Consider the following 27657-nt stretch of genomic DNA (forward strand, 5'->3'; position numbering starts at 1 on the left):
GACACTGAGACTTTGATGGAGGTCTGCAAAGAAAACTTAGACATTGATATTCAAAGGTATTTATCCAGATATGTTTTGAGTTATCTAGATAAATGCCAAGTTTTGAACATCTTTGCCTCTTAGCCGGATAAATTTTATACAGATAATGACGTTAGATAAAATGAATCCGAATAACTTGTATATGGTTTCAGGGCATTCCGAGGCAGAGTTGATGTAAACCGAACGAGTCAGCCGACTAAGTTATTTGGCTAAGTTTAGACGTAATCAAGAGCAGGGTTAAAACTCCCGGATAACCTTAACCAGCTGTAGTCAAAAAAATATAGCCAGTTAAATAGCAATGCCAAATTAAAATAGAAAAACCTAGAAGAACTCCCAGCCCGATTCCCCCCTGCCCCCTGCTGGCTGATCCTTACCCTTTCCCCCAAAGCCCCCCCAGACATATTCCAAAATTGTAGCAGGTCTATAGGCCCGAAAAGCCCCCTCCTCCTCCCAAAATTTGCAAAATTAAAATTTTAAGGAAGGCTCCCCCTCCAATTTGAACTCTCCCATCTACCTGGAAATCCCCCCTCCCCCAAATTTCTTACCACTGCTGCCGGGAGCTCAGTGCAGTTATCCTGCTGCCGATGCTCACAGCGTTGCTTTCACAGTCATACTGGTACCATAAGCAATACTCTGATAGCAACACTGGACATTCTGAGAGCCAGCGCTAAGAGGTTTTTGGGGGGTGTTCTGGGTGGGGTGGGGGATTAGGGTTGTACTTGGGCTTACGGTGGGGAGGGGGAGAGGGGCAGGATGGAGGGGTGGGGTTATGGACCGGCAGACCTACTAGGTTGGATTTTTTGTTTTTTGTTTAAATTTAGCATCACTATGTAACTGGCTACATTTTTTGAACATCCCTGAATATCCTTGAGTAAAGTTATCCAGGTACGTGTTCCCAGATAACGTTGAAGCCTAACCAGCAAAATTCAAATGCATCCAGTTAGGTTTCAAAGTTATCCAGCTAAATGTACCCGGTTAACTTTATTCATGAATATTCAGTGGGATGTTTATCCCACCTAGTATACCTTATAACTTATCTGTTTTCCCTATTTTTTTTAAATGTTAACCTTCTATGGTAAGCAAAAAAAGCTGTTTTCTTGGTCTTTCTTTAAGGTGCAGTACATGTTCAGGACGTGGCCACAAGATCTGCACAACATGCAAAGGTGAAGGAAGACTCCTACACTTCCTGCAGCTGACTATCACCTGGTGAGTGTGTCATGAGGGGCAGGGCATTCTCATGTCCACACCAGGGTTTCTTTTCCATGACCTGAGTTTCAGAAAGAAAAAATCAAAGATAAGCAGACAGATAATATCAGGAGTGCGTCCTGGAGTACACTGGGGCCTCATGTACCCTCATGGGACGAGGTATATTTAGTTGCTCTGCACTAAATTAAAAATCTTAAAGATGGAATTATCACTGTGGCCCTGAGGGACAGGCAGAACAGAGGCAGTTACTCAGTTAATCTGAGTTCCAGACCTCTACATATATAGTACATTTTTTCACATCAGAAGCATAAAGTGAAAAAACTGGACTGTTACCTCTTGTAAAGTATTTGTCAATGAGGCAGGTATTTATAAATAATGATACCTGGTTTACGGCAGTTTTTGGATTGCAATGCATAGGAGTAGAAATTAGATGCAATACCCTATAGTGACCACGAGATGACAGCAGAAGGTTAAAATTTGCTTCATTTGGCAGCATACCATAGTAACATAGGGACTGATACAATAAAACCCGCTCTATAATCTGAGTTAGCTTGTAGCACGGCTCTTATTTTATGCGTGCAGTAAAATGAGTAGTCCTCGTGGGATGCAGTAAACTAATGACATGCAAATAGACCAGGAATTTAAAAAGTGCGCTAAACTGAAAAAGCATGCTTTTTTTTACTCAGTCTGTTTGCATGTCATCCCACGCTAATAAAAAAAATAAAAATGATCCCAACTCTAGCCCAACTGGCCAGGCACTCCTGGTCCTCAGTCCACTTATCTCTCCCTCCCTGCTTCTTACCTTAGCCAGTCCAGCAGGTCAGAACATAAAAACATAAGATATGCCATTCTGGGTCAGATCAAGCGTCCATCAAGCCCAGTATCCTGTGTCCAACAGTGGCTAACCAAGTCACAAGTACCTGGAAAGTACCCAAACAATAAATGACTAGATCCCAAGCTACTAATCCTTATTGATTAATAGCAGTGATGGACTTGTGCTCTAGAAACTTATACAAACCTTTTTAAGAACCCATTTAAACTACCTGCCGTAACCACATCCTCTGGCAATGAATTTCAAAGCTTAATTATGCACTGAGTGAAAAATAATTTTCTCTGATTTGTTTTAAATGAGCTACTTGCTAACATCATGGAGTGCCCCCTATTCCCTGTATTATCCAAAAGAATAAATAACCGAATCACATTTAACCATTCAAGTCCTTTCATGATTTTGTAGACCTTCCATCATATCTCCCCTCAGCCGTCTTTTCTCAGCCCTAACCTCTTTAGCCTTTCCTCATAGGGGAGCCGTTCCATTGCCTTGATCATTTTGGCCACCCTTCTCTGTACTTTTTCCAGTGCAACTATATATTTTTTGAGATGTGGTGACCAGAACTGCACACAGTATTCAAGGTGCAGTCTTACCATGGATTGATACAGAGGCATTATGACAGCCACCATTTTATTCACCATTCCCTTCCTAATAATTCCTAACATTCTGTTCATTTTTTTGACCACCACAGCACACTGAGCCGACGAGTTCAAAGTATTATCCACTATGACGCTTAGATCTCTTTCCTGAGTGGTTGTGGAACCTAATATCGTGTTACCACAGTAAGGGTTATTTTTCCTTATATGCATTACTTTGCACTTGTCCACATTAAATTTCATCTGCCATTTCGATGTCAAATTTTCCAGTCTCACAAGGTCCTGCTGCAATTTATCACAGTCCGCTTGAAATTTAACTACTCTGCATAATTTTGTGTCATCCGCAAATGTAAGCACCTCACTCATACCCCTTTCCAGATCATTTATAAATATATTAAAAAGCACTGGTCCTAGTACAGATCCCTGAGGCACTCCACTGTTTGCCTTTTTCCACTGTAAAAAAAGATCATTTAATCCTACTCTCTGTTTCTTGTCTTTTAACCAATTTGCAAACCACAAAAGGATATTGCCTCCAACACCATGACTTTTTAGTTTTCTTAGAAGCTTCTCATGAGGGACTTTTTCGAATGCCTTCTGAAAATCCAAATACACCACATCTACCGGTTAATCTTTGTCCACATATTTATTCATCCCCTTCATAAAAATGTAGTAGATTTGAGAGGCAAGACTTCCCTTGGATAAATCCATGCTGGCTGTATCTCATTAAACCATGTCTTTCCTGAACAAACCCAGATCAGACCAGACCAGTGGGTTATGCATCCCTACCAGCAGATGGAGTCAGAGAACAAAAACTTTGGGCACTGCTACATAACCGAGAGTGCCACCTGCAGTCCCTCAGTATTTCTCTGACTCCAGCAGATGGTAGAGGTGCATTACTGCAGTCTGTTAGTTAGTTAGTTTAAAAAAGAAAAAAAGGAGAAAGATAGGGAAAAGAAGTAGGATAGTTAGGACTAGAAGTACCACTTCATGAGGTGTTAGGTACCTTCGTGGGCCATCCCTCTTTGGAAGCCGGGCGACCGGGGGGGTTGGACACCCCTGCCTATGTCTCGCCCGCAGCAGTCCAGTGGCTCGACAACCAGGGGCTCCTGGTTTCCTTGTCCACTAAAGCGGCTCCTCTTCCTCAGCTCCCTGAGGCTCCTAGGGTGTCTCTTTAAAGTTAAAAAAAAAATAATAATAAAAAGACAAAGGGACTACCTCAAGGTAGGTGGAGTCTGTCTAGTGACGGGCCGTGCAGTTGCCGGCAGCCAGTGGTGAGGAGGGAGCTTAGAACTCTGCAGACCTTGTCGGCGACCCGGCGCTCCGGGTAGGTCGACAGGAGGGGGAGGGGAAGCCTTCGTGCATTTTTTTTTTTTCTCTCGCCACATTTCTCGACCGGTCTCGGCTGTCGGAGCTTTGCGCTTGCAGGGAGGTGGTTATTTTTAGTTCCCCTGGCCATGTGGCGCTTTCCCGACTTCTTTTTTTCCTTTTTTGCCGACTACCGCGTGGCAACGCGGGCCGGCTCATGGCTCTCCGAACCAAAATGGCGGCCTGCCACGCATGTGGCGTGACAGGACAGACACTGGATGGAGATTCCCTCTGTAGCACCAGGCAGGAAGGACCTTCTTCGGGGAAAGGGCTGGCAGACAAGGCCCGTGGTCCTCCGGTTCTATGCCTCCCCCCCGTGGGGGGGGAGACCCGCATCGGATGCTGCAGGATGAGGAAGCCACCCCCCCTATCCTTTCCCCTGTGGAGCAAGTTTGTTCTTTTGGGGTGGATGTTGGACTACTGGATCCCTCAGCTGAGGGGGGAAGAGGACCCAGAGGAGTTTTGCCTGGAGTTTGTACTTCTGCTTCACCAGGCTTTCCTGGCTAGGAAGAAGGCATTGCTGAAGAGAGCAACGCGGCCGGATGTGCCTTCAGAAACTCTGGCTAAGCAAGCATCTAAGGGGCTTTCGGATTCCCAGCCACCTTCAGGGGACCAACAGGGGACCCAAGTTGAAGATAGGTGGTGTCCCCCCTGCTGGAGGACACCATGGTTTCACCTTTGGATCAGGACCCGGGGGTCCTGCTGGATATGGGTGATGGGACCCAGGACGACCTGGATCCAGATGAGCTGCCTTCATCAGAGGGTGATAACCCCAGTGTGGTGCGCTTGTTTAAGCGTGAGGAGCTTAGACCTCTTATTCCCCAGGTTTTGGAAGTTCTGGAGGTCAAGGTGGCTCAGGAGGAGTCTGACAGCAAAGTGGCTCAGGAGGAGTCTGACAGCAAAGGGGTTAACCCGGTCCTGGAGGGGATTTGTGGTCCGACGACCTCTTTTCTGCTACCAAAGAAGGTTCTCAAACTAGTTACCTGGGAGTGGGATTCGCAAGACGCGAGCTTGACGGTAAGAAGAGCGATGGCGAAGATTTACTCCCTCTCGCAGGATATTTTGGATCTTGTGAAGGTGCCAAAGGTGGATGCGGTAATGTCTGCGTAACGAAGAAGACCACCATTCCTGTTGCCGAGACTGCGGCACTGAAGGACATACAGGACCACAAGCTGGAGATTCAGCTTAAACGGGTCTTTGAGGTCTCAGCTCTGAGTCTGCGGGCGGCTATTTGTGCCAGCCTCATGCAGAGAGCCTGCCTTTGTTGGGTCTAGGAGGCATCTGCGGCACCGAATGCTGGCAGTGGTGGACCCTTACAGGCCGCGCAATTGGAGGCAGGTGCTGCGTACGTCGCAGATACTCTGTATGATTTGATTCGTACCTCGGCGTGTAGCATGGTATCTGCGGCCTTGGCTCGTAGACTCCTCTGGTTGCGAAACTGGTCAGTGGATTTGTCCTCCAAGTCTCAGCTTTGTAACCTCCCCTGCAAGGGCAAGCTTCTTTTCGGGGAAGACCTGGACCAATTGGTGAAGTTACTTGGGGAATCCAAAGGCAACCAGCTTCCGGAGGATAGGAAACCTTCAGGGAAGGTCTTTCCCCTTCGGCCTCGCTTTTGGGACTCTCACAGATTTCACTCTGGTAGGCCTTCAGCTCCTTCGGGGTCCAGGCCAGCCCCAGGGTGCTAGCAATCCTTTCGTGGAGGTCGTCGCCCAGGCAGAGAGTCCACACCCCAGGGAGCTGGACGTGGAAAACCCTCCCAATGAAGCCAGGGGCACCCATTCCGTCGCAGAAGCTGTAGGAGGCAGATTGTTGAGCTTTTAAATGGATGGGCGAGGATTACCTCAGACCGTTGGGTTTTGGAAGTGGTCTGGGATGGTTACGCTCTCGAGTTTTCGTATCCAATGCAGGAGGCCTTTGTGGAGTCTCGTGTAGCCTCGCAGGCCAAACGTGAGGCAGTGCAAGGGACTCTGCAACGGCTTCTCGACCTCAGAGCCATTGTTCTAGTTCCCTTAGCGGAACAGGGCCAGGGCCTGTATTTGATGTACTTTGTGGTTCCCAAGAAAGAGGGTACCTTTCAGCCCATTCTGGATTTGCAGAAGATGAACCGGTGTCTTCGAGTCCCCCGTTTTCGCATTGAGACCTTGAGGACGGTCGTGGCCGCGGTGCACAAAGGGGAGTTTCTCGCGTCCTTAGATCTCACCGAGGCATATCTCCACATCCCGATCCTTCGGGATCACCAGCGGTACCTCTGGTTCAAAGTCCTGGGTCAACATTTCCAGTTTCAGGCTCTTCCATTCGGCCTGGCAATGGCCCCACATACTTTCACTAAGTTTTTATTATGAGTTTTTGCCTCTACAGCCAACTTCTTTTCAAATTCTCTCTTAGCCTGTCTTATCAATGTCTTACATTTAACTTGCCAATGCTTGTGCTTTATCCTATTTTCCTCTGATGGAGCCTTCTTCCAGTTTTTAAATGAAGATCTTTTGGCTAAAATATCCTCTTTCACCTATCTTTTTACCATGCTGGCAATCGTTTGGCCTTCCTTCCACTTTTCTTACTGCACGGAATAGTTCTGGACTGTGCTTCTAAGATGATATTTGTAAACAATGTCCATGCCTGTTGCACACTCTTTACCTTTGTAGCTGCACTTTTCATTTTTTTTAACTATTTCCCTTTTGAAAGTTTAGTGCTAGAGTCATGGATTAACTTACTGACCCCCTTCCAGTCATTAATTCAGTTTTGATCATATTTTGATCACTATTGCCAAATGGCACCACCACTGTTACCTCTCTCACCAGATCCCAGTCTCCACTGAGAATTAGATCTAAAATTGCTCCCTCTCTTGTCAGTTCCTGAACCAATTGCTTCATAAAACTGCCATTTATTCCATCTAGGAACTTTCTCTCTAGCATGTTCTGATGTTACATTTATGCAGTCAATATTGGGGTATTGAAATCTCCCATTATTACTGCACTACCAATTTGGGTTAGCTTCCCTAATTTCTCTTAGCATTTCACTGTCCGTCTCATCATTCTTGCCAGGTGGATGGTAGTATACTCCTATCGCTATACTTTTCACCAGCACACAAGGGATTTCTACCCATAAAGATCCAATTGTGCATTTCGTCTCTTGCAGGATCTTTATCCTGTTGGACTCTATACCATCCCAGACATAAAGCACCACCATGCCACCAAGTTGTGCCTCTCTATCATTGCAATATAATTTGTGCTCTGGAATAGCACTGTCCCATTGGATATCCTCCTTCCACCATGTCTCTGAGATGCCAGTTAAGTCTGTCATCATTCACTGCTATACACTCTTAACTCTCCCATTTTACTTCTTAAACTTCTGGCATTAGCATACAAACATTTCAAAGTGTGTTTTTTGTTTCTATTAACATTCTGCTTTTTTAGTTGTCAGGGATAATTTGGAATCTTTTAGCTCAGGCGATTCTTTACTTATAGGCACATGAACTACTTTTCTTATTATTGGAACCTCTCTGTTGGGATGCCCTAACTCTATTGCTTCATTAGTATCCTTCGAAGATACCTCCCTCTGAACCATGCGCTGCTGAGCAACTGTCTGTTTCCCCTTTGTTCTAGTTTAAAGGTTAGCGCCAGCAGTCTGGTTCCACCCTGGTTAAGGTGGAGCCTATCCCTTCAGAAAGACTCCCCCTTCCCCAAAAGGTTCCCTAGTTCCTTACAAAACTGAATCCCTCTTCCTTGCACCATCGTCTCATCCATGCTTTAAGACTCCGGAGCTCTGTCTGCCTCTGGTGACCTGCGCGTGGAACAGGGAGCATTTCAGAGAATGCTACCCTGGAGGTTCTGGTTTTTAGCTTTCTATCTAAGAGCCTAAATTTGGCTTCCAGAACCACCATCCCACATTTTCCAATGTCATGGGTGCTCACATGTACCACGACAGCCAGATCCTCCCCAGCACTGTCTAAAATCCTATCTAGGTGACACATGAAGTCTGCCAGGTAAGCATGTTACCAGGCAATCCTCACACCCACCAGCCACCCAGCTATCTACATTCCTAATAATCGAATCACCAACTATGATGGCCCACCTAACCCTTCCCTCCTGGGCTGTAGCCCTGGAAGACACATCCTCAGTGCAAGAGGACAATGCACCACCTGGAGAGCAGGTCCTTGCTACAGGATCATTTCCTGCCACATCAGGTTGATGCTGTCCAACTAGGAAACCTTCCTCCTCCAAGGCAGCACCAGGGCTGCCAGACTAGAGTTGGGATTGGCTACTATGACCCGGAAGGTCTCATCTATATACTGCTATGTCTATCTCAGCTCCTCCAAATCTGCCACTCTAGCATCCAGAGATTGGACTCATTCTCTGAGAGACAGGAGCTCTTTGCACTGGGTGCACACCTAAAACCTCTCATAGGCAGGCAAAAAATCATACATGTGACACTTGATGCAAAAAAAACGGAAGCCCCCACTCTTGCTGCTGGACTGCTGCCTTCATCTTAATTTTTTTTAGTTCCTGGTTAAGTTTAGGTTGCTATGGGAATAGGGATGCATACAATTTGAGTTCATTAAATTTATTAGTGCATTTACTATTTATCTGGTAGTGACCTACAAGGGGATGATTAAACTCTTGATAAGGCCTGGGGCAACCCTGTGTTTAAGTTAAAAGGCTGATTATTATTATTATTTTTTTATTTATGTGGAAAATATCTCCTACCTAGAAATCAAAGGATGAGCTGGGGTCCATTAGGTCTGGTTGTCCTTCCACCCCATTATTATCCCCTGAAAAAAAAAAGTGTCAATCCATTCTCCACACCTGGGAACACCTGCTGGAGAAGACTCCTCCCAGCAGGGCTTTTCCCTCACTGAGCCTTCTGAAAGAGGATTGGTCCTTTTACTGACTTTTATCAATGGAGGCACCAATCAGCAGACAGTGATGGAGTGAATTCATCCTAAATTTATGTGAATTTTCATCTGAAAGGCCCCTAAGTTTGGCTGAAAATAGGTGTCAAATTTAGGGAACCTAATTTAAGGGCTTAAATTCAACTTTTTTTAAATATTGGCCCCTATGTAATTATTGTATACATAGTTTGCTCTTTTTTGAACCACACAAGAGATTAAGTGCTTGGTGTGGTATAAATAAACTGATAATGCTAGAGCATTATTTGTATCAAGCTTTGACATTTTCTGAAGAGGTTTTGACTTTGGCAAGCATTATACATTGACTTTTTTTTTTTTTTTTTTTAATATCTGTGGCTTTTGAAACTGTAACATGCGCGCTTATGTCCTGGCTAGCAGCAATAGGAATACAGGCAACTGTAATGAAATGGTTTAGATTGTATCTGTCTGACTGAGTACAACAAGTCAGGGTTGGTCATTCAATTTTCTCCTGGTAAACTTAGAAACTGGGGTGGCATAGCCTTATGGGAAACACTTTTTTTTTTTAACATTGAAGAGTCATCTATAGGCTTTTGGCCAGATTAGGGGTTGATTATCACCTCTGTGCTGATGATATACAGTTCTCTATTCCTATATCATCATCATCTAGCTCAGATTCTCTGTCTGAAGTGGCAAACGTAATTTTGGCAATCAGACAGTGAATAATTGCGAACAAATTAATGCTGAACTTATGATCTTATCCAGATTTCCCAGTTTTGAAGAGCCCCCTACCATTACAAGTGGACAAACTGGGTAATCCCTGTCTCTGAGCAAGTTAACGAACTTGGGTATTATATTTCATTCTGCATTATCCTTCCAGCCACAAGTTAAGGTTGCAGTGAAAGGCTCATTTTTCAAACTACGGTCACCGGGGAGATTGAAGCCCTTTTGGAGTTTCAAGCACTTTCGAACAGCGTTGCAGGCAATGAATATTACTGGTTCAGAGTACTGTAATGCTGTTTATCAGGCTCCCAGCATCCACATTAAATGCTTTACAAATGCTACAGAGCACCGTGGCTCGTGTGCTGACAGGCATGTGGCAAAATGCTGCTGTTTTACCTGTACTGTTTTCTTTACTTTGGCTACGAATTATTATGTGGCACATTACATTTAAGATCTTGACCCTAATACATTGCTCGCTGAACGATAAGCCATTCTGCAGTGCCTCCACATTAAAGATCTTTTATTTTGTGACGTTTTATTTTCCTATATTTTCTAATGTATATTTTCTTAACAGTCCAGAATTGTGGATGGTGCAGGCTATCAATTTTTAAATAAATGCATCTTTGTTCCACCTCGAGCTTTGTGAATCTCTGGCAGAAATGTTCTTGAGGTTTCTTCCTTTCTTCGTATACATTTTTGTGAAACGTTTACCATGGCTGGCCCAGCAACGTAGAATGCTCTACCTGATGAGTTAAAGGTGGACTCGTGCACACAGACTTTCAGGAAAAAAAACTAGAAAAACATTGTATTTACTCAGACTTTCAGGCAAGTCTGACGATTTTCATGCCGATGCAATACAGTGCCGCTCAGCCAAGCGCTCTGGTTAACCCGTAGTTTGGACGCACGTCCACAACCCCTTATGCTATAAGGAGATCAGCACATCCAAAATGTGCAACCAAACACGTACCCCACCCCCGCGAAGCTAATAGCATTCATGACATGTAAATTCGTGTTGATGAGGCTATTAGCTATTCTTCCCCAACACAAAAAAAAAAATGTGCACCCGACACCCACATTTTTACCCTCAGAAATTTCTGAGCAGCCCAAAAGGTGTACAGAAAAGCAGAAAATACTGCTTTTCTGTACTTCCTCCAACTTAATATCGTGATGATAATAAGTTGGAGGAACAAAAAGGAGGAGAACGTTTAAAAAAAAAAAAAAAAAAAAAAAGTGTGCCGGCAGCCATGTTAGGGAAAGGGACGCTCAATTAACGAGCATCCTTTTTCCTAACCCGTTGACAGCCACCTCTCCTGGGTGCCCGCTGCTGAGGTGGTGCTAGGAGCGCACGATTTCCCCTTGTGCCTCCTTTTTATCGCGTTACTCAATTTAAATATTAAATCGGGCGCCCGTTTTCCTTGCACCGATATTACATCGGCCTGTATGTAACCCGTGCTGTGTAAGCTCCTGTTCATTGATTGTATTAACGTTTATCCACATTCCTAAGTATCAACACTACCTGTTGTTGTAAGATTGTTGTTTTTGTTAGTTTTACTCTGTGTGTTATCGCAGTTTCAGTTTTATAAAGACGAACACTTTTCAGAGCTTATATACCTGCAATTCTCTCAGGATCTTCAGCGAATAATGCTTACGCTGTTACCTCCGACTTAAAACACTAAAGCTTACATATTTCAGGGATTTTGTAGGAGATGACCAGGTTGTATAGTAAAGCTCTTCGCTGCTGTGGTTTTGCAGAACATCTTCTTAATCCTCTTTCTTATGGCGTATACATGTGTGTGCATGTGTGTGTCTGCTGGCCTCTGGGATGCTCTGTGCATGTGAAGCTTTTGCGCAGCTCTGTGCTGGTCTAGGAATCGGTGTTCTTCCAGTATAGTCGGAGTAGGACTGCAGCAGTGTTGGTCCAGGTGATACGTTGATCGCATCACACAGCAGATCATTGCTTGGGATACTGTGTCGATGGGGAGCAGGAGAGGTAAGACAAGATTTTCCCAGTTCTTCGGATGGTTAGCACTAGGAAGGATAAAACCGGCCTTAGCTAGCTTATGGGACAGTCACAATGTTCAGCAAACACTAACAGTTGTGTATGCAATTGAATGGCTCTGGAAGTGGAGAAAAAGTAGTGAGGTGGTGAAACCAGATTTATCTGATTTTTGAGGTAATCAGTACTGACCTTTCTTTGTCTTCATTCACTGTCAGCTCAACTTGATATTTCTTTGTTCCAGGTGGCCTAGGCTATCAGGTGGGGGAGGGATCCAGTACTACATAAAAGTCATATATGTAACTTATTACTCAGACAAAATTTGGTCAGGTAAAGTGACGAAGCACCGGAGGCATTCCGAGGGCGGGGTCAGATTTCAGCTGGTGAGCACTGATATCCAGAGGCGCACGTTATCTGGGTAAGTCTGGTCAGAAAAATCACGGCCCTCAAGTTACCCAAATAACTTTAGCCAGAAATTTAGTGGACTGGTGAGTGGGAAAGTTACCTGGGTATATCCAGCAGAAGATGTACCTAGATAAGTTCCGTGGAATATCTGGGTAACGATCCCGTCCACTGAATGTGTGCGTAAAGTTACCCAAGTAATGTTTCCACTCACTGCTCCACTGAATATCTGGGTCCACTGGATATTGACCTCTTAATTTTCAGTGTTCAGCATTCTCGTTAAGGCCTGGATTCTCTAATACCGCCGGGCTCTTTGAATCGCGCGGTACAGGGGGGCGGGGGGGGGGGGGGTGAAGCGGGGGGCGGGGCCTGCGAAAGCTGGCAGTGATCGCACCTCTGCGGTGCGATCGCTGCCGGCTTTCGCACCCAATAGCGCCATCATAAAAGGTGGGGCTATTGGGCGTGAAATTGGCAGCTGATAGGGTTCTTACCTTTTCGCTGTCCGCGATGTCTTTGCGGCGTCCGCCCCGACTCCTCCTGTTCCAGTCTTGATGCCGCCTCGACTCCGCCCCCATTTATTGATTGCACGCGAAAAGTCCCTTTTTCATCTGCGATCGCTTTGGAAAATGACCCCCTAAGTGAGCTCTTTAGGAAAATATTCATCAGCTGTCTGCTTATCCCAAAGTATGCAGTGAAATGTTTCAGATGAAATTCATAATTTTTCTTATATACAAAGAATGCTGGTCCCATAGTCACAGAGGCAGATAACAGCCATTAAGTTTACATTATTTTTCTCGAGGGATGAGCATTTATTTCAAATGAAATGGGAAATTTGAATGAAATTTCCCATTTCGTTTCAATTTGTTTTTTTTTAATCAAAACAAAAATGAACACAGTTTTGTAAGTTTTATTTCATTTTAAAAATGTTTCCACTGCTGCTACCAGCAAAAAAACAAAATGCCAATCTTTATCATTTTCCTTTTTTTATGGGGCAGAAACACTTCCCGGTTGTTGCGCTCGGGGGTGGACCCTTGTCCTGGGACAGTGGAGGAACACCTCCTGAAAGGGAACAGGAAGTAACTGCCCCCAGGGGGCGGAGCACGGGAGGAGACAGAGGCTGTGAAGAGCTTCACCACTGGAAGCCCGGGCTGCTTGGACTTAGGTGGGCCTCGCAGGGACTCCTGAAGGAATGGAAGTCTGGTGTGCCCACGGACACAGGGGGAGCGCAATCGGGTTCGAAGTTGGAGGCTGGTTGGAACAAGGAGAACCAGAACACAGAGTTGGTGATGACAAGGCGAGGAACAGAGCCAAATCTGGAGACGAGGTCAGGCAGGCAAAGGTCAAGATCCAGAGGTCAATCCGAGAATGGTCAGTAAAGCAGGGGTCAGATACCGGAGGTCAGATGAGGTCAAAGGCAGGCTGAGGTCTTGAGGCAGACAGGTAAGGAACAAGCTGAGGTCAGTACCAGTAAGACAGTCCAAGGGTACTACCTGGGTAGACAGACAGATGAACACAGGAACAAGCAGGACGCAGGAACTAGGATGCAGGAACAAGTCAGGAACAGAAGGACGCTGGAACGAGACTAGGAACAGGCAGGAACAGGAACAAACGCAGAGGCAATCTTAGAACAAACCGAACCGATTGCCAAGGCAAGGAAGCATAGACAGGAACTTCCTTGTATCGAGGGATCAATCAGGGCGCGCCGCGGAGCTAAGATCTGCCCTTGACCCTACATGAGTCCGGGCAGTCTGCGCGTGCACGCGTAAGGGCGTGGCTAACATGGCAGAGGACGCCGAGCCTCGGCGTGAGTTCTGACGCACAGTGGAAGGCCCGGCGACTGCTGCCGCGGGACGCCGGGGCCTGGCAGGGTTAGCAACTACTGCGAGGGAGGTCGTCCCGGGACCCACTGTGGAACCATGAAGGTGAGCAGGTCCGTGCGCGGGACGGCTGCAGGTGGGACGCGTAACACTGGTCATTCCTGCCTCACTGGTGGTTCACTGAAGAACGGCGCTGGCAGACCCAGCCCAGCACCATTTTGTATGGATGAAATTAAAATGGTGCTGGCCTCGGTCTGCCAGCGCCATTTCTGAGTGCATCACCGGTGGGGGGGGGGGGGGGGAATGGGGGGCAGGACAGGAGTGACCAGGGATCGTCTTTGTCCCATGTTTGGTAGGGGCTAGGCAGGATCAGAGGGCTCAACATTTTTTTTTTCATTTTAAATAAAAGAAAAAAAGCTGAAACAAACAAAATAATAAAAAAAAAAAAGAAATGAAAAACCTGCCTGGTACACTCCTGTTTTTCATTAAGATTCACAAGAATTGGCTATAATTCTGAATCTCCCTATTCTGTCTAGACTTTATACAACTAAGTCCCAACCAGCTCCTTCCTCTCAGACATGTTACCCTACAGAGACGGGGACCCAGGCCCCAACCAGCCTGGTCACAACCCCCCCAACTCCACTCCCACCCCCAGACTTGTTACCCTAAAGACACAGGGATCCAGGTCTCAATCCCCCTCCCCCACCTCCAGGCATGTAACTCTAAGACACAGGGATCCAGGTCCCAACCAGCCTGTTCTTCACCCCTACCCTCATCCTCCACCCCAGGCAGGATACCCTACTGAGACAGGGACCCAGGTCCCAACTAGCCAATTCTCCTCTCCCCCCCCCCTCCCCCCCAGGTAGGTTACCCTACAGAGACAGGGACTAGGCCTCAACCAACCTGTACCCCCTGACCCCCAGGCAAGTTCCCCTACATTGACCCAGTTCCCAATCAGTCTCTTACCCCCCAGACAGGCTATTGTACAGAGACAGGCACTTAGGTCCCAACCAACCTGTTCCCTCCACCCACCCCCAGGCAGGTTATCTGATAGACACAGGGACCCAGGTCCCAACCAGCCTGTTCTTCCCCACCCTCTCCCTGACAGACACAGGAACCCTTAGAGTTGCAGCATTTGGTAGAGGTTTAAAAGGAATACACACATTTTAATCTTCCATTTTTTTTGTACAAGAGATAAACCCAATCCTTCATCCATTTTAAATGGAGGAAGAGACGGCAGCAGGAAAAATTTCACCCAACTATAATACGAATCTATTCATCCTACAGAGATTATTTTTTACCTCTTCCAGGAAGAATGATGCCTTTGAGTTTGTTTCGGAGTTGCAGCGTGAGCGGGTGGAGGCCTTTCCACTGGAGCTCCTCAATAAAGTCCATGGGAAGAACGTGCTTATGGATGAGAATGCTCTGGTGAGATCTTCAGCTTCTCTACTGCCTTTACTCTACTGAAGTGCTATGCATTAATTGAGAATATGGCATGTCAGGGTGCTGCAGCTGTAACCTCTACCAGATGAGGGGACGTTCCAACAAATGGGGGCAGCTGTGCTGAAAATCTTATGAAATATTTTGGCACTACAATATTTGAATAGATAATTTTATTTCAAACTAAGTTGTGGTTGAATTGTTGAAGTTTGGAAGGACCTGTTTAACGTAGAATCTGTAATTCTCTTTAGCGTCTCCATTAGCAGACATCACAAAGAAGTTTGAATTCCTGGGTTATGCTGCTCTCTCTCATATGCAAGCCATGGCCCCATCCTGTCTGACCATGTGCTCTGAGAAGCAGTAGGAAGCCACAGTCCTGTCTGCTCTGAATCTCCAAGCATCCTCCTCACCCCTGACCCCCAGCTGAGCCCCCTGATCTCCAGAGAGCATAGAATTTGATTAATAAATAATAGAATGATGGATGGGATCATTAGACAAGTCATAACAGCTCCCATTTTCCTTCCCATATGCCCCGCCCTGTCTTCCCTCCTCCATCAGCTCTGTGGTCCAGGAGAAGATGACACATCTGTGTCCGAGTCTGTAGCTGCTGCATTGTGTGATCCTCACACGGTCAGCAGTGGGACAGAAACCATCCATCTTTAATTTACTGGGAAAATTGCAAGGGAAACCTTTCATTCTCTGAGATTTCATCAAACCTATTCAGAGAAAAAATCCTGTATTGTTGGATGGGGATACCCCCAAATATGTGCTCTTTTCCACTTCTAGTCAAACAAGGATTCCCATTGTTTTAAAGTTTTGTCTAAAATGTTTCAACTGTTTGTGTGTGTGCAATATCCCTGAATGTCCACAGGATAGCATTTGTGGTAGGGAGGGTCTATAGGATATTTTAATGTTGTGTGCTGGTCCCCTTAGGGAGCATGGGTTAAATTGATTCTTGGAAGACGTGTCCCAGGGAGATATAAATTCTGGGCCATCTGACCGTAGTTTGCCCTTTCTAGGGTGGAGCTGGCAGAGAGAGCGACCTCCAGGATGTAGAGCACCTGGAGTAGCCAGCCTGTCGACTGGCGGGGACCGGACAGCCCTCCAGTACGGAGAGGGCTTAGCAGAGGCTTTTTCTCTCAAGGGAAAGTAAGGAAGGATTTCCTCCTCCCAAGGAAAGGAAAAATGGCGTGCAGAGGCATTTCCTCCACCTGAGGGAAAAGCTGGCTTGAGAAGGAGAAGGGATGAATCTAGTATGAGGGGGCCCCAGTGAGTTCCAGAGAGTGGAGTTAAATCAGGGAACCCAGTTCAAGAAGACCAAGGAGGTGTGCGTAATGGCATGGGGTATGGAGTGAGAGGTCCCAGGAGCAAGGGATGTAACCCTAACGTCCCATGCGAGGAATCTGGGATTAATGTACTTAATCTATATATTACGGTTGGTTGGGATGAGATGGGAAGTGTATTTAAAGGGGGAGAATTTAAGTCCTGAAACATAAAGGTATGTAAGCCAAACATTCCAGCACAGTATTGATACAGAGAGTTGGGAGATTTAATTGCTGTTCAAGTGAAGACTGAGAGACTGGCACTTTTATCTTTGAAGATGGCTTATAGAGTATTGTGGGATGATTTTACTCTGACTGTTGCCTACCCGAGACTATTCCTATACATTGACCCTTTTGTACCTGGAAGTGTTTAACTACCTTTGGCTTATTGCCAATCACTTAATTGGCCTCTGATTGGTATTCATTTGCTATCATCTACTATGTTAAACCAAATGGCCCTCCAATCTTCCCCATTATCACTGCTAAGGATGTATATCCCAGTTGCCAGTCTCATGAATACCTCGATGAAAATGAATTACTTTCTCCATCCCAATATGGATTCAGTAAGTACCATAGTACTGAAACTCTTCTCCTATCACTTTCTGATTCAATTCTAAAAGCATTAGACACTGGTCACTCTTATATACTTGCCCTACTAGACATTTCCTCGGCATTTGATACAGTCAACCACAACATCCTCTTAACTCGCCTATCACAATTCGGCATCACTGGCACTGCACTATGTTGGCTTAAATCTTTTCTGAACGGCAGGAAATACAGTGTTAGAGTTGGCCAATACGAATCCAAACCTAAAAGTCTGCTACAAGGAGTACCCCAAGGATCCTCTCTCTCTTCAACTCTTTTCAATATATACCTCACTCCACTCTGTCGACTATTGACAAAACTGGGTCTCCAGCACTTCATTTATGCAGATGATGTGCAGATCCTAATCCCGATCAATGACTCCCTACCCAATGCTCTCAATACATGGAATACCGCACTAACTGAAATTGAGAATCTTCTAACTGAAAATTCATTGGCTATAAATACCAACAAAACAGAGCTTCTCATCATTTCGCCTCAAAATAACACCCATACTTACCCCACTCAACAATCTCTTGCTGACCATCACATCATACAACAAGTCCACAGCCTTGGGGTTATAATCGACAAACATTTCACTTTAAAAAAATGTATTATCTCCACCATCAAAAATAGTTTCTACAAACTGCATACTTTGAAAAGGATCAAACCCCTTCTACACCCACATGACTTCCGGACTGTACTACAAGCTACAATATTATCTAAATTGGACTACCGCAACTCTTTACTACTAGGTCTCCCAAATAACTCACTTCAACCACTACAGATGCTACAAAATGCAGCTGCACGCTTGCTTACTAACACGCACCACCACAAACATATCACACCAGCGCTACAATTCCTACACTGGCTTCCAATTGCATCAAGGGTATTATTCAAAGTGCTTACCCTTATACACAAGTCATTACATAACCAAGACATGCACTGGTTCTCTGATATTTTACAGTCCATACTTCAGACAGACCAATAAGAAAAATGCACCAAGCTAAACTCTCCTTCCCTACGCTCAAAAATACAAAATATGTTTCAACAAGAAAAAGATCATTCACGATAGCTGGAATTAACTTATGGAACAAAATGCCCGCAGATCTGCGCCAGGAACCCTACCACAAGAAATTCAAAAAGAACCTGAAAACCTGGCTGTTTAAACAGGCCTACAATATATGACTACTTCCCTTCAGACAATAACATTTAAGAGACTAATTATAACACTTATTCTAATCATGTTACTTCCAATCACTTTTAGCATTCCCCCTGACCTATATATATACACAGCTTTCTTAATATTGTAACTGATCCATCAATTTTCTTCTGAACCATAAATAATCCACATATCATGTTTCATATGGCCCATCATGTAATTATTTGTACTCTTAATTTGATCAGCTGGCCAAATGCGCTTCATTTGAACTTATTGGATATTATTTATTTGCAAGTTTAATACTATCAGCTTTGTACCCTTTTTTTCGTTATGCTCCCTATGTTATCTTATAGTTTTAATGTTATGAGTGATATACCCTTTTTTACTTGATTTGGATTGTAAAGCTGTTGCTAAGTTAATGTTCAATGTAAACCGAGGTGATGTTTCCTACCGTGCCGCAGTATATAAAAACCCTTAATTAAATAAATAAATAAATAAATAAATAAAATAAAATAAAAAGTCTCAGGGGTTTCTGGTGTTATTTCTTGTTTTATCTTTTTCAGGTTAAACCCATCATTGACTTCCCAGACTCTGAGATCTCTCAGGCATCTTTGAGGGGGATCACAGAACACAAAGCTGTGTATGCTAACAAGTCACTCATTCTCCAGCAGGTGAGGAAGATGCTGGCACTGCAGCATTGTACATCTCACTGTGATATTGGACAGTGTACAATCCACTGCATGCAGCACAGTAGTGTGTAGATGTTTCTTAACTTTAGATTAAGTAATCAAACAGTTAAGGGGATATTGTTGCAATTCTGAAAAGGGAATCCTATATTCTGATTGGTTGACCTTTCCACAGAAAATGAATATATACAGTGTATATCTTGGATGGGTTCAATGTTTTATTCTATCAGTGCCGAACTTACTCCAGTGTGCCACTAGATGGAAGCATGTGATCAGGAGCATGAAGGTGTTGCTCTGCACCTCATTAATATGCAGACAGGAAAAATAATCCTATTAGTGACAGTTATACTTGGTAGAGAGAAAGAGGCAGAAATAGAGACAGAGAAGAGGGAGAGCAAGATGGATAGGGATGAGAGAGACAAAAGAAGACGGTAAAACATTAGCGACATCTTTATATAGACACTACGTTACAAAAAAAACATATGATCTCTGGTGCAGGGAAAACCCTTGCGGTCCCAAATGAAGCACCTGCATCAGAAATCCACGTGTCTAACATGCACACTCAGTGGGCTCACATTTCTCTGGTCCTCGGAGAACATTACTACTACTAAACACTTCTAGAGCACTACTTGACCTAGGTCGCGCTGTACATTGTATTTATACAGACATTTGATATTCTGCTTTTGTACCGGTGAGGGTCTCAAAGTGGATTACAATCAATTTAAGAATTAACAAGTATATTGGTTAGAGGTATTCCATTTTAGTAGAATCAAATCCAATAAGGTCTGTGAGCTTCCTACTGGGCTAACTGAGGGAAGGCCTGGTTTAATAACCGTGCTTTTGTTTTTTTTTCCAGAAAGCAAGGTAGCTTGGTTCCAGGCGGATGGGTAGTGGAGCCTCAGTCCAGATCTTGGGGAGGCATTGCAGCAGTAGGCCCTCAGACTCGTGCAGTTTGGTTTTGTGGAAGTCAGAGATGGTGAAGAAAGAGGAGCCTTTTGTGTGGATCGGAGCTGTCTAGCAGGGGTGTAGAAATCTAGGACATGGGGAAAGATAGTCCGGGGCCTGATTGTTTACACACTTGAAGATGAAGCAGAGGATTTTGAATTTAATCCTGGTTTCAGTTGGTAGCCAGTGGAGTCTGTATGTGGTCCAATGATTTGGCTCCTACCAAAATTCTGGCCACTAATTTGCACAAGTTGTGGTCATTTCAGGCAGATCAGGGAGACACTATTGTTACAATAGTTACAAAAATCTAATCAACTGGTGATTAGTGAGTGGATGACCAACATAAGGCTGTGCTGGTCAAAGTAGTTGCATAATTGGCAAATCTGATGGAGGTAAATGAATGAGGTTCTCACTACTTTAGAGATGTGGGATTCCATTGTGAAATTAGGGTCAAGATGTAACCCTAGGCTACTTACCTAAAAGGGTGGACATTGTTCTTAAGGCGTGACCTCAATGGGTTAACTAGAGGAGTTAAGATTTGGAGGCGTTGAGTTTATGTTTGTGGTTGCTGAGCCATTGGGCTATTGCCTTCAGACAGTTGTTAAGATTAGCAATGGGAGTGGCTTGGTCAGCTCCAAGTTTGAAGCAAAGTTGGATGTCGTCTGCAAACAGGTGACAATTGATATGTTGAAAGAATTAGATCGCAGTTAGAATGAATATAGATGTTGAAGAGAATCAGGGAAAGGACCGAACCCTGTGGTACTCCACAGATGACATTTGTAGAAGTGGATTGTTCATTTGCCCACATAACTAACTGCATTCTGTAGGATAGAAAGGATTCAAGCCATCTAAGGGCGCTCCCTTCAATACCAATATTTCCTAGGTGATGACTCAAGAGACTATGCCCAACCATGCCAAAATCTGCAGAAAGATCTAGTAGGACTAGAATGGAATCACTCCCTTGAACTGCATGTAGATAAATGCCATTGGTGATATCCATAAGAATAGATTCAGTGCTGTGTTCTTTCCCGAAGCTGGATTGGTGGGTTTGCAGGATGTTTCTCTCCTCAAGAAAATCCAGGAGTTGGAAGCAGATTACCTTTTTCACAAGTTTGGATAAGAAGGGAAGGCTGGAGACAGGGTGGTAATTATCTATGGTTTTGGGATCAGAGCCTGGTTTCTTAGGATAGGTTTAATTACTGCTGTTTTAAGTATGTCGGGAAGGAGGCCTTGAGATAATTATATTATTTATATTGGAGAGGAAGGGGCTAGTTCTTGTTTCGGGTTACAAATGAACATTGATAGTGTGGGGATCAGGGGGCTAGGGGATTGACTGATTCTCTGGAGGATGTTTTCCAATTCTTGGGGAGTGATGGTTCTGAATTCAGACATTGTGATGTTGGCTAGAGGATGGAGAGGATGGGGTCATTAGTGATGGGATGATGAAGGGAAAGTTGTCAAAGGAAGAGCATATCGCTAGGATCTTGTTCATGATGAATTTGGCAAAGTCCTCTGCTGGGTGGTCCCCTGTGGTGGTGGAAGTCATTTGTGAGACAGGAGAGTTTCGGTACTAGTTTGAATAGTTTACTTGGATGATTCATGGAGAGTTCTAGTTATTTAGAGATGTAATCCTTTTTTGCCTGGTGAATGGCTCCTTTAGGTTTCTTTGCATGCTCCTTGCAGTTATGGAAGTTAGTGTCAGTTTTATGTTTCTACCAAGCTCGCTGAAGCTGAAGTGATTGCCGCTTCAAGAGAAGAAGACCATTTTGGAGTCATGGAGAGTTCCTGGGGTGTCTGGTCAGCTTTGGTTTTAGTGGAATAAGGATGTAATGCATGGGAACTTTGGATTTCTGGTCACCCTCTGATGTTGTGGAATAGTTGGGAGTGGGGGGGGGGGGGGAGGGACGAGATGTATGCACACCCTAAACACTCTCTCATGCGTTCGCTTGCTCACTCTCTCTCTCTCTCTCTCTCTCTCTCTCTCACATTCACACACATATGCGCTCAGGTGCTACCTGTTTCGCTGCCTGTGCAAACAATTACTGTGCTCTCCCTCCTCCCCCTACCCCCCCCCCCCCCCCCACTGAATTCTAATGAAGCCTTTCATGGCCTTCTCTTGTTCCCCCACTGTGCCTGTAGTGGGCAAGCGTATCTCCCCAGTAGTACAGCGCCTCCACTGGCTTCCTGTTTAAGAACATATGCAATACAAGTGGGCCATTATAATTCACAGTCTTCTAAATAATGCAACTTCTCCCTGGATTACTTCGGGCCTGAAGTTCTACTCCCATCAAGAGCCTTGCGATCCTCCCCAGTCAACATTTACTTGACATACCATCCTCTCAAATTGCCCGGCTTTTGGTTACTCATGAGAGGACTTTCTCTCTACCAGGCCCAAGCATATGGAATGCACTTTCTTTGCATAGACGGCCGTTTCAAGATCCTAAGGAATTTAAAAAGGCCCTGAAAACCCGCCTGTTTAAAACAGCTTTTCCAGGAATTTCCGATGTTGTGATACACAGCCCAGTAAGAAACCCAGTAGCAGGTTTATTACCTTATGATAATAATTGTTTATCCGTTTCAGGTAGTGTGAATTGTTGTGTTGTCTACGACTTTGTATTCTTGATGTTATTATGTATGTAAATTTTGTACCCCGTCCCCAATATAGGAGGGTGCAGGAACATTAAGTACTTTTAAATAAAAAAAAAAAAGGGTTGTCCAGAGGACTAGCTCCATGGGAAACTGCAGTAATCTTCTCCAAAATGAACCTAAAAGCACATTCTTGGAATTTTGTCACCATTAAATATTTCAAACCAATACAAAAGCTTCAAGGCTGGTGGGCATGTCCTGTATACAAGGGAATGAATTATGCACCAGAAAAATTCAAATCAGCCTACGAAATCCAGCTGTAAAAAATAAGTGACATAAAAAACAAACAAACGTAAATTCTGTGTGGGAGACATGGCCCTGTCAGAGACTTTGAACTGGGTCCCAGGATATTTTACACTGAGGAGTTATTAATATTCTCTATCAGATAATAAAATCGTTTCCAGCTTTTGGTTTTTTTCATTCTCTGCTTGTCTCTCTTCCTTTTTTAATTTTCTCTCTCTGATGTCCTTTTATTCTATTTTAGTTTGGTCTCCTTTGCTTCTTTCTTCCAAATTGATCCCTCCATACTTTCTTTTCCTCCTCGTCTCCTCTTCCTGTCTGCCTTTTCCATCCCTCCTCTTTCCACTATGCTCTCTCCTCTCTTTCTTCTCCCCTTCCCTCATACATTATATTCCTGGATTCCTCCCCACCTCACCAATCCTCTCATTCTCCCTCATCCGTTCTTCCTCATCATGAATCCTTCTTTCCCTTCCCTCTCTCTCCATCCTCATTCCTCTCTCCTGCACCCTCCACCCTATCCACTGTACTTTCACCCATTTTCCCTTTTCCCTGGCCTCTACCGCCCCCCTCCCCCATCTCCAGGGCTCTCCACCTCTTTCTGCATCCCTTCTCTCCCATCAAGGCCCCTCTCCCTCTTATTCCTTCCCCACCCTCACTCATGATCTCGCTCCCTTCTTCTCAGTTCCTTTCCCAGCTTCTCCCCCATCTCCAGCCCTCCTCTCTTTACCTTTTTGTCTGGACCTTTTAAGGGTGTTTTTTCCCAAGAAATTGTATTCCTGGTCCAGTGGTAGGAGCAACAACACTAGCAGCAAAAAACCCAGCAGTGCCTGGAGCTGGTGTGTGCACACTTCAAGGTCCTGCAGTGATTCCCTAGCAAGGGTTTCCTTGGGGGCAGGGCCGCTGCAGGAATTTTAAGCATGGCACACCAGCTTCAAGCGCTTCAATGGTCTTTCTTTCAATGGAGAACTGGCTGCCACCAAGGCTTCTCTTTTCCTTCAGGTAGGCCTGCTGGGTTCCAAGTAAGTGGGACCCCCTTCCCCAGGCCAGCAGCAGTAGCTTATCATAGCACCAACGTTTGGTGAGTGGGGGCCCCGAGCACCAGAGGCTAACTCTATGATAAGCACTGCCTGCTCCTTCTGCTAGCCTGGGGAAGGGGGGAAAGAAGCGAAGAAGTTGGGTTTGGCACCACCTGCTTTTTCTGTTGCCAGTATAAAGAAAAAACCTCTCACTGTGAGAAAAATGATACAACAAAAACATGGACAGATTTCTCGCTTAGTAATGGACTATGGAAAACAATATACCTCTTTTTTTCAGCAACCATCATCTAGCAAAGGGTCCGAGATATTCACCTGGTACCCTTTAGAGCTAAAAGCTTCTTTGTGCTGTGGGTATAATCATCGGTTGCTTTTAAATTGTGTGAACATAAAGTCTCATATAAACAGGTAAAGTACTTAACTCGGTGCTGGTAGAGATGAAACTTCTCTGCAATAAATGCCGCTGATTTGCAGGTCCCTTTCAGGTCTTCCTTCTTATGCTTACTGTTAAATCACCCGTATTGATGCCTTGTTTGAAAGTCCCTTTCAGGTCTTCCTTCTTATATTCGGTGATGAATCGCCCGTATTGAAGCCATGTTTGAAGGTCCCTTTCAGGTCTTCCTTCTTATGTTGGCTGTAGAATCGCCCGACTCTGCAGGGTTTTGGAGTAATCTCCTTTTTCAGGGGTCCAGCCAGCTCGTTTGTAAGAACTGGCTGGACCCCTGAAGAAGGAGATTACTCCGAAACCCTGCAAAGTCGGGTGATTCTACAGCCAACATAAGAAGGAAGACCTGAAAGGGACCTTCAAACACGGCGTCAATACGGGCGATTCATCACCGAATATAAGAAGGAAGACCTGAAAGGGACCTTCAAACACGGCGTCAATACGGGCGATTTAACAGTAAGCATAAGGAAGACCTGAAAGGGACCTGCAATTCAGCGGCATTTATTACAGAGAAGTTTCATCTCTACCAACACCGAGTTAAGTACTTTATATGAGACTTTATGTTCACACAATTTAAAAGCAACCTATGAAGTTACCCACAGCACAAAGAAGCTTTTAGCTCTAAAGGGTACCAGGTGAATATCTCGGACCCTGTGCTAGATGGTGGTTGCTGAAAAAACAAGTATATTGTTTTCCATAGTCCATTATTAAGTGAGAAATTTGTTCATATTTTTTTTTCTGTTGCCAGGGCAGGGTTAAAGTAGATAAGTTGCCTCTGCGCTGCTACTGATTCAACCGGTCATTTCTGCTGTGCCAGGCCGCTACCCCTCTGAGCCACAACCTTGTGCAAATGCACAGCTTGCACAATAGATCATGCTAGCCTGCTGACTCTCACACACATGCTCACTCACACTTTCACCTGTCTCTCTCCCCCTTCACACACAAACACTCACCTCTCTCCCTCTCACACTCATTCTCACTCACACTCAAACTCTCACTTCTCTCTCTCTCTCTCTCTCCCCACCCCAAACTGAGCAGCAATAGCAGCCTCCACTTCAGGCTCTTGTGGCTGATGGGACAACTCCTCTTTCTGCTGGCTGCATGAGTCAACACTGCCCTCGCTCTTTCTTGCGGCCGACACTGCCCCTGCTTCTTCTTCCAGCCACATGGCTGATAGTCTGATACTCCTCCAGGTGACTTCCTTTTCGGGAGCTCACATATTCAGGCTGCTTCAACAGCAGGATCCAGAGTTTTCCGGTGTTTTTCTGGAGACCTGGCAAAAGTCCATTAGAATTCTGGAGTATCCAGGTCAAGTCCAGAGAGTGCTGCAAAGATACTCTTGAGAAGCAGACACTTCTACACAGAGCTTAGAATCCATGTAAGATGGAGCGGAATCTCCCAAGCTTTTCACGGGTCTCAGATAAAATGGCTCCCTGGACTTGAAACTCCACTCCTGCAGCTTCACTTCACCATCCTCTACCCCAAACCCTGTAGCTGCTCCTGCCCCTGCTTCTGGAGAGACTCCTTACTTCTTTTCCAATCCCACCTGAAGCCTCCTTGGGCCCTGGATATTCGTTTTAACTCCAGGTCTGAGACCCTACGGGATGGACAATCGAGTCTTCACCCACTGGCTCATTCCATTATGCCGCATCTCATGCATTCACCCTCTCCTTGTTTATTACATGATATCCGTTCATTCCCACAGCACTGCAAAGTATTGGGGGGGGGGGGGAGATTTTGTCTGAAAGGTGCTGTATACATTAGTGTTGTACTGTAATGGATGCACATTTTTTCATGCTTTTCTCTTCTTGGTTTCATGTTCCCAGCGCCAAAGTGTGGAGTGGATTCCCCTGACGGTGGTTCACTGTCGGTATGACAGAAAACGCTTCCTTTTCTACCTTTATGGATTGGAGAACAGAGTGTATGCACCGGATTACCCCAAGAAACACTGCTGTGGATGTAATATCATGTGACATCATTCCCAAGCCACACCAGCTTTCCCTCCCAACCACAGCTCTCCCTCCCCTAACCCACACCAGCGCTCTCTCCCAACCACAGCTCTCATTTGTCAACCCAAACCTCGTCTTGCTTCTCCCTCCCCAACGCATACCAGCTCTCGCCTCCCATCTCACAACAGAGCTCCCTCCCAACCACAGCTCTCGCTTCTCAAGCCAAATGAGCTCTCTGTCTCCAACCCAACCACAGCTCTCGCTTCCCAACCCAAACCTCCAAGAAATATGTAGCAGCAGGATAAAATGAAACTCCAGGGAAGAAGTAATTAGTATTCCTGTTAGATGAGTGAGGCTGTACCAGTGCTCAGCTCTCGCAGGGAATTCTCAGGTGTTTTTCAACACCTGATTAAGTACCTGATTCACTAAAGGTTTTTCCCATAGACACAAAATGGGGGGGAAAAAAAAAAGCCTTAATGAATCTGGTTGCAATGCAAATGCAGACTGTGGGATATAGAGGATAAAGCTGTACTCCTGCTTCATACCCAGGAGACCTTCTTGTATCTGGCTAATATTGTCCCAAGCTGGAAAGGTAAATCAGCTACTTGTTAAAGTACATCCCTGAGCTTGGGCGGGGAGCAGCTGGCTAAGGCTTTGATCTGCCGTTCAGCCATGCTGCAGGACTACATAAGTCCAGTTCTACTACAACCTTGATGCAAGAACATTACTACATGCGTGTGTTGTGTGGACTCTGAAACATCCCTGCAGTGAAGGGATAAAGATCAAGCAGAAGTCTTGTTTAAAAGCTCAGTGGCCTACGATATGCTTTGTTGTACATATTTTCTAATAAACGTTTTGTGGAAAGCACTTAAACTTACAAGGCCAGCCCGGCATGCCTCTCTGCTTTGTTTCCCCACATCACTACCCTCATCCAAGCAGCGACTTTACAGAAAAATGTTAATTTTTCCTGGGAATAGCGAGACAGAAGATGTAAGAGAGCAGTAAGCTCATTTCCTGCACATGGGCTGTGCCTGTTTGTTGCCTATAAGAATGATGGAGAGTTCTGAGGGGGAATGGGCAGAGGCTGCAGTGGGGAAATCTGCCCCTCATCAGAGCAGGAGCCGGTGATCACATGGGAGCCCCAGAAACTCTGCTGCTATTTAATGCTAACTGCTGAACTCATTTTAATGAAAAGTGACGTTTTCAAAAACTTGTTCACCGTGCATTCCAAAATGCTTGTTCCCTTCCTAGAGATGCTCCTGTGGCTCTACCCCGCAGTGATTTTAAGCACAGCAGTTCTCTTCCTCTATCTGCCTCTAGTCCCATATTATAACTAATCGATTTACAGGTTTGCTTCTTGTGCATTATT

General features: G+C 45.1%; 1 protein-coding gene across 1 annotated transcript in view; it reads left to right on the forward strand.

Moving 5' to 3' along the window:
* The window catches only part of SSUH2 (ssu-2 homolog), a 113134-nt gene extending 85984 nt beyond the window's left edge, over positions 1-27150 (forward strand). Inside the window, exons 7-10 of the mRNA XM_029597527.1 lie at positions 1153-1245; positions 15148-15265; positions 18907-19014; positions 26166-27150. Coding sequence (XP_029453387.1) covers positions 1153-1245; positions 15148-15265; positions 18907-19014; positions 26166-26312 — 466 coding nt within the window. The 3' untranslated portion in view covers positions 26313-27150. The remainder of the gene's footprint in view (positions 1-1152; positions 1246-15147; positions 15266-18906; positions 19015-26165) is intronic.
* The last annotated feature ends 507 nt before the right edge of the window (positions 27151-27657 follow it).

This window comes from Rhinatrema bivittatum, chromosome 4 (genome assembly GCF_901001135.1).
Source record: "Rhinatrema bivittatum chromosome 4, aRhiBiv1.1, whole genome shotgun sequence".
Classification (NCBI taxonomy): Eukaryota; Metazoa; Chordata; class Amphibia; order Gymnophiona; family Rhinatrematidae; genus Rhinatrema; species Rhinatrema bivittatum.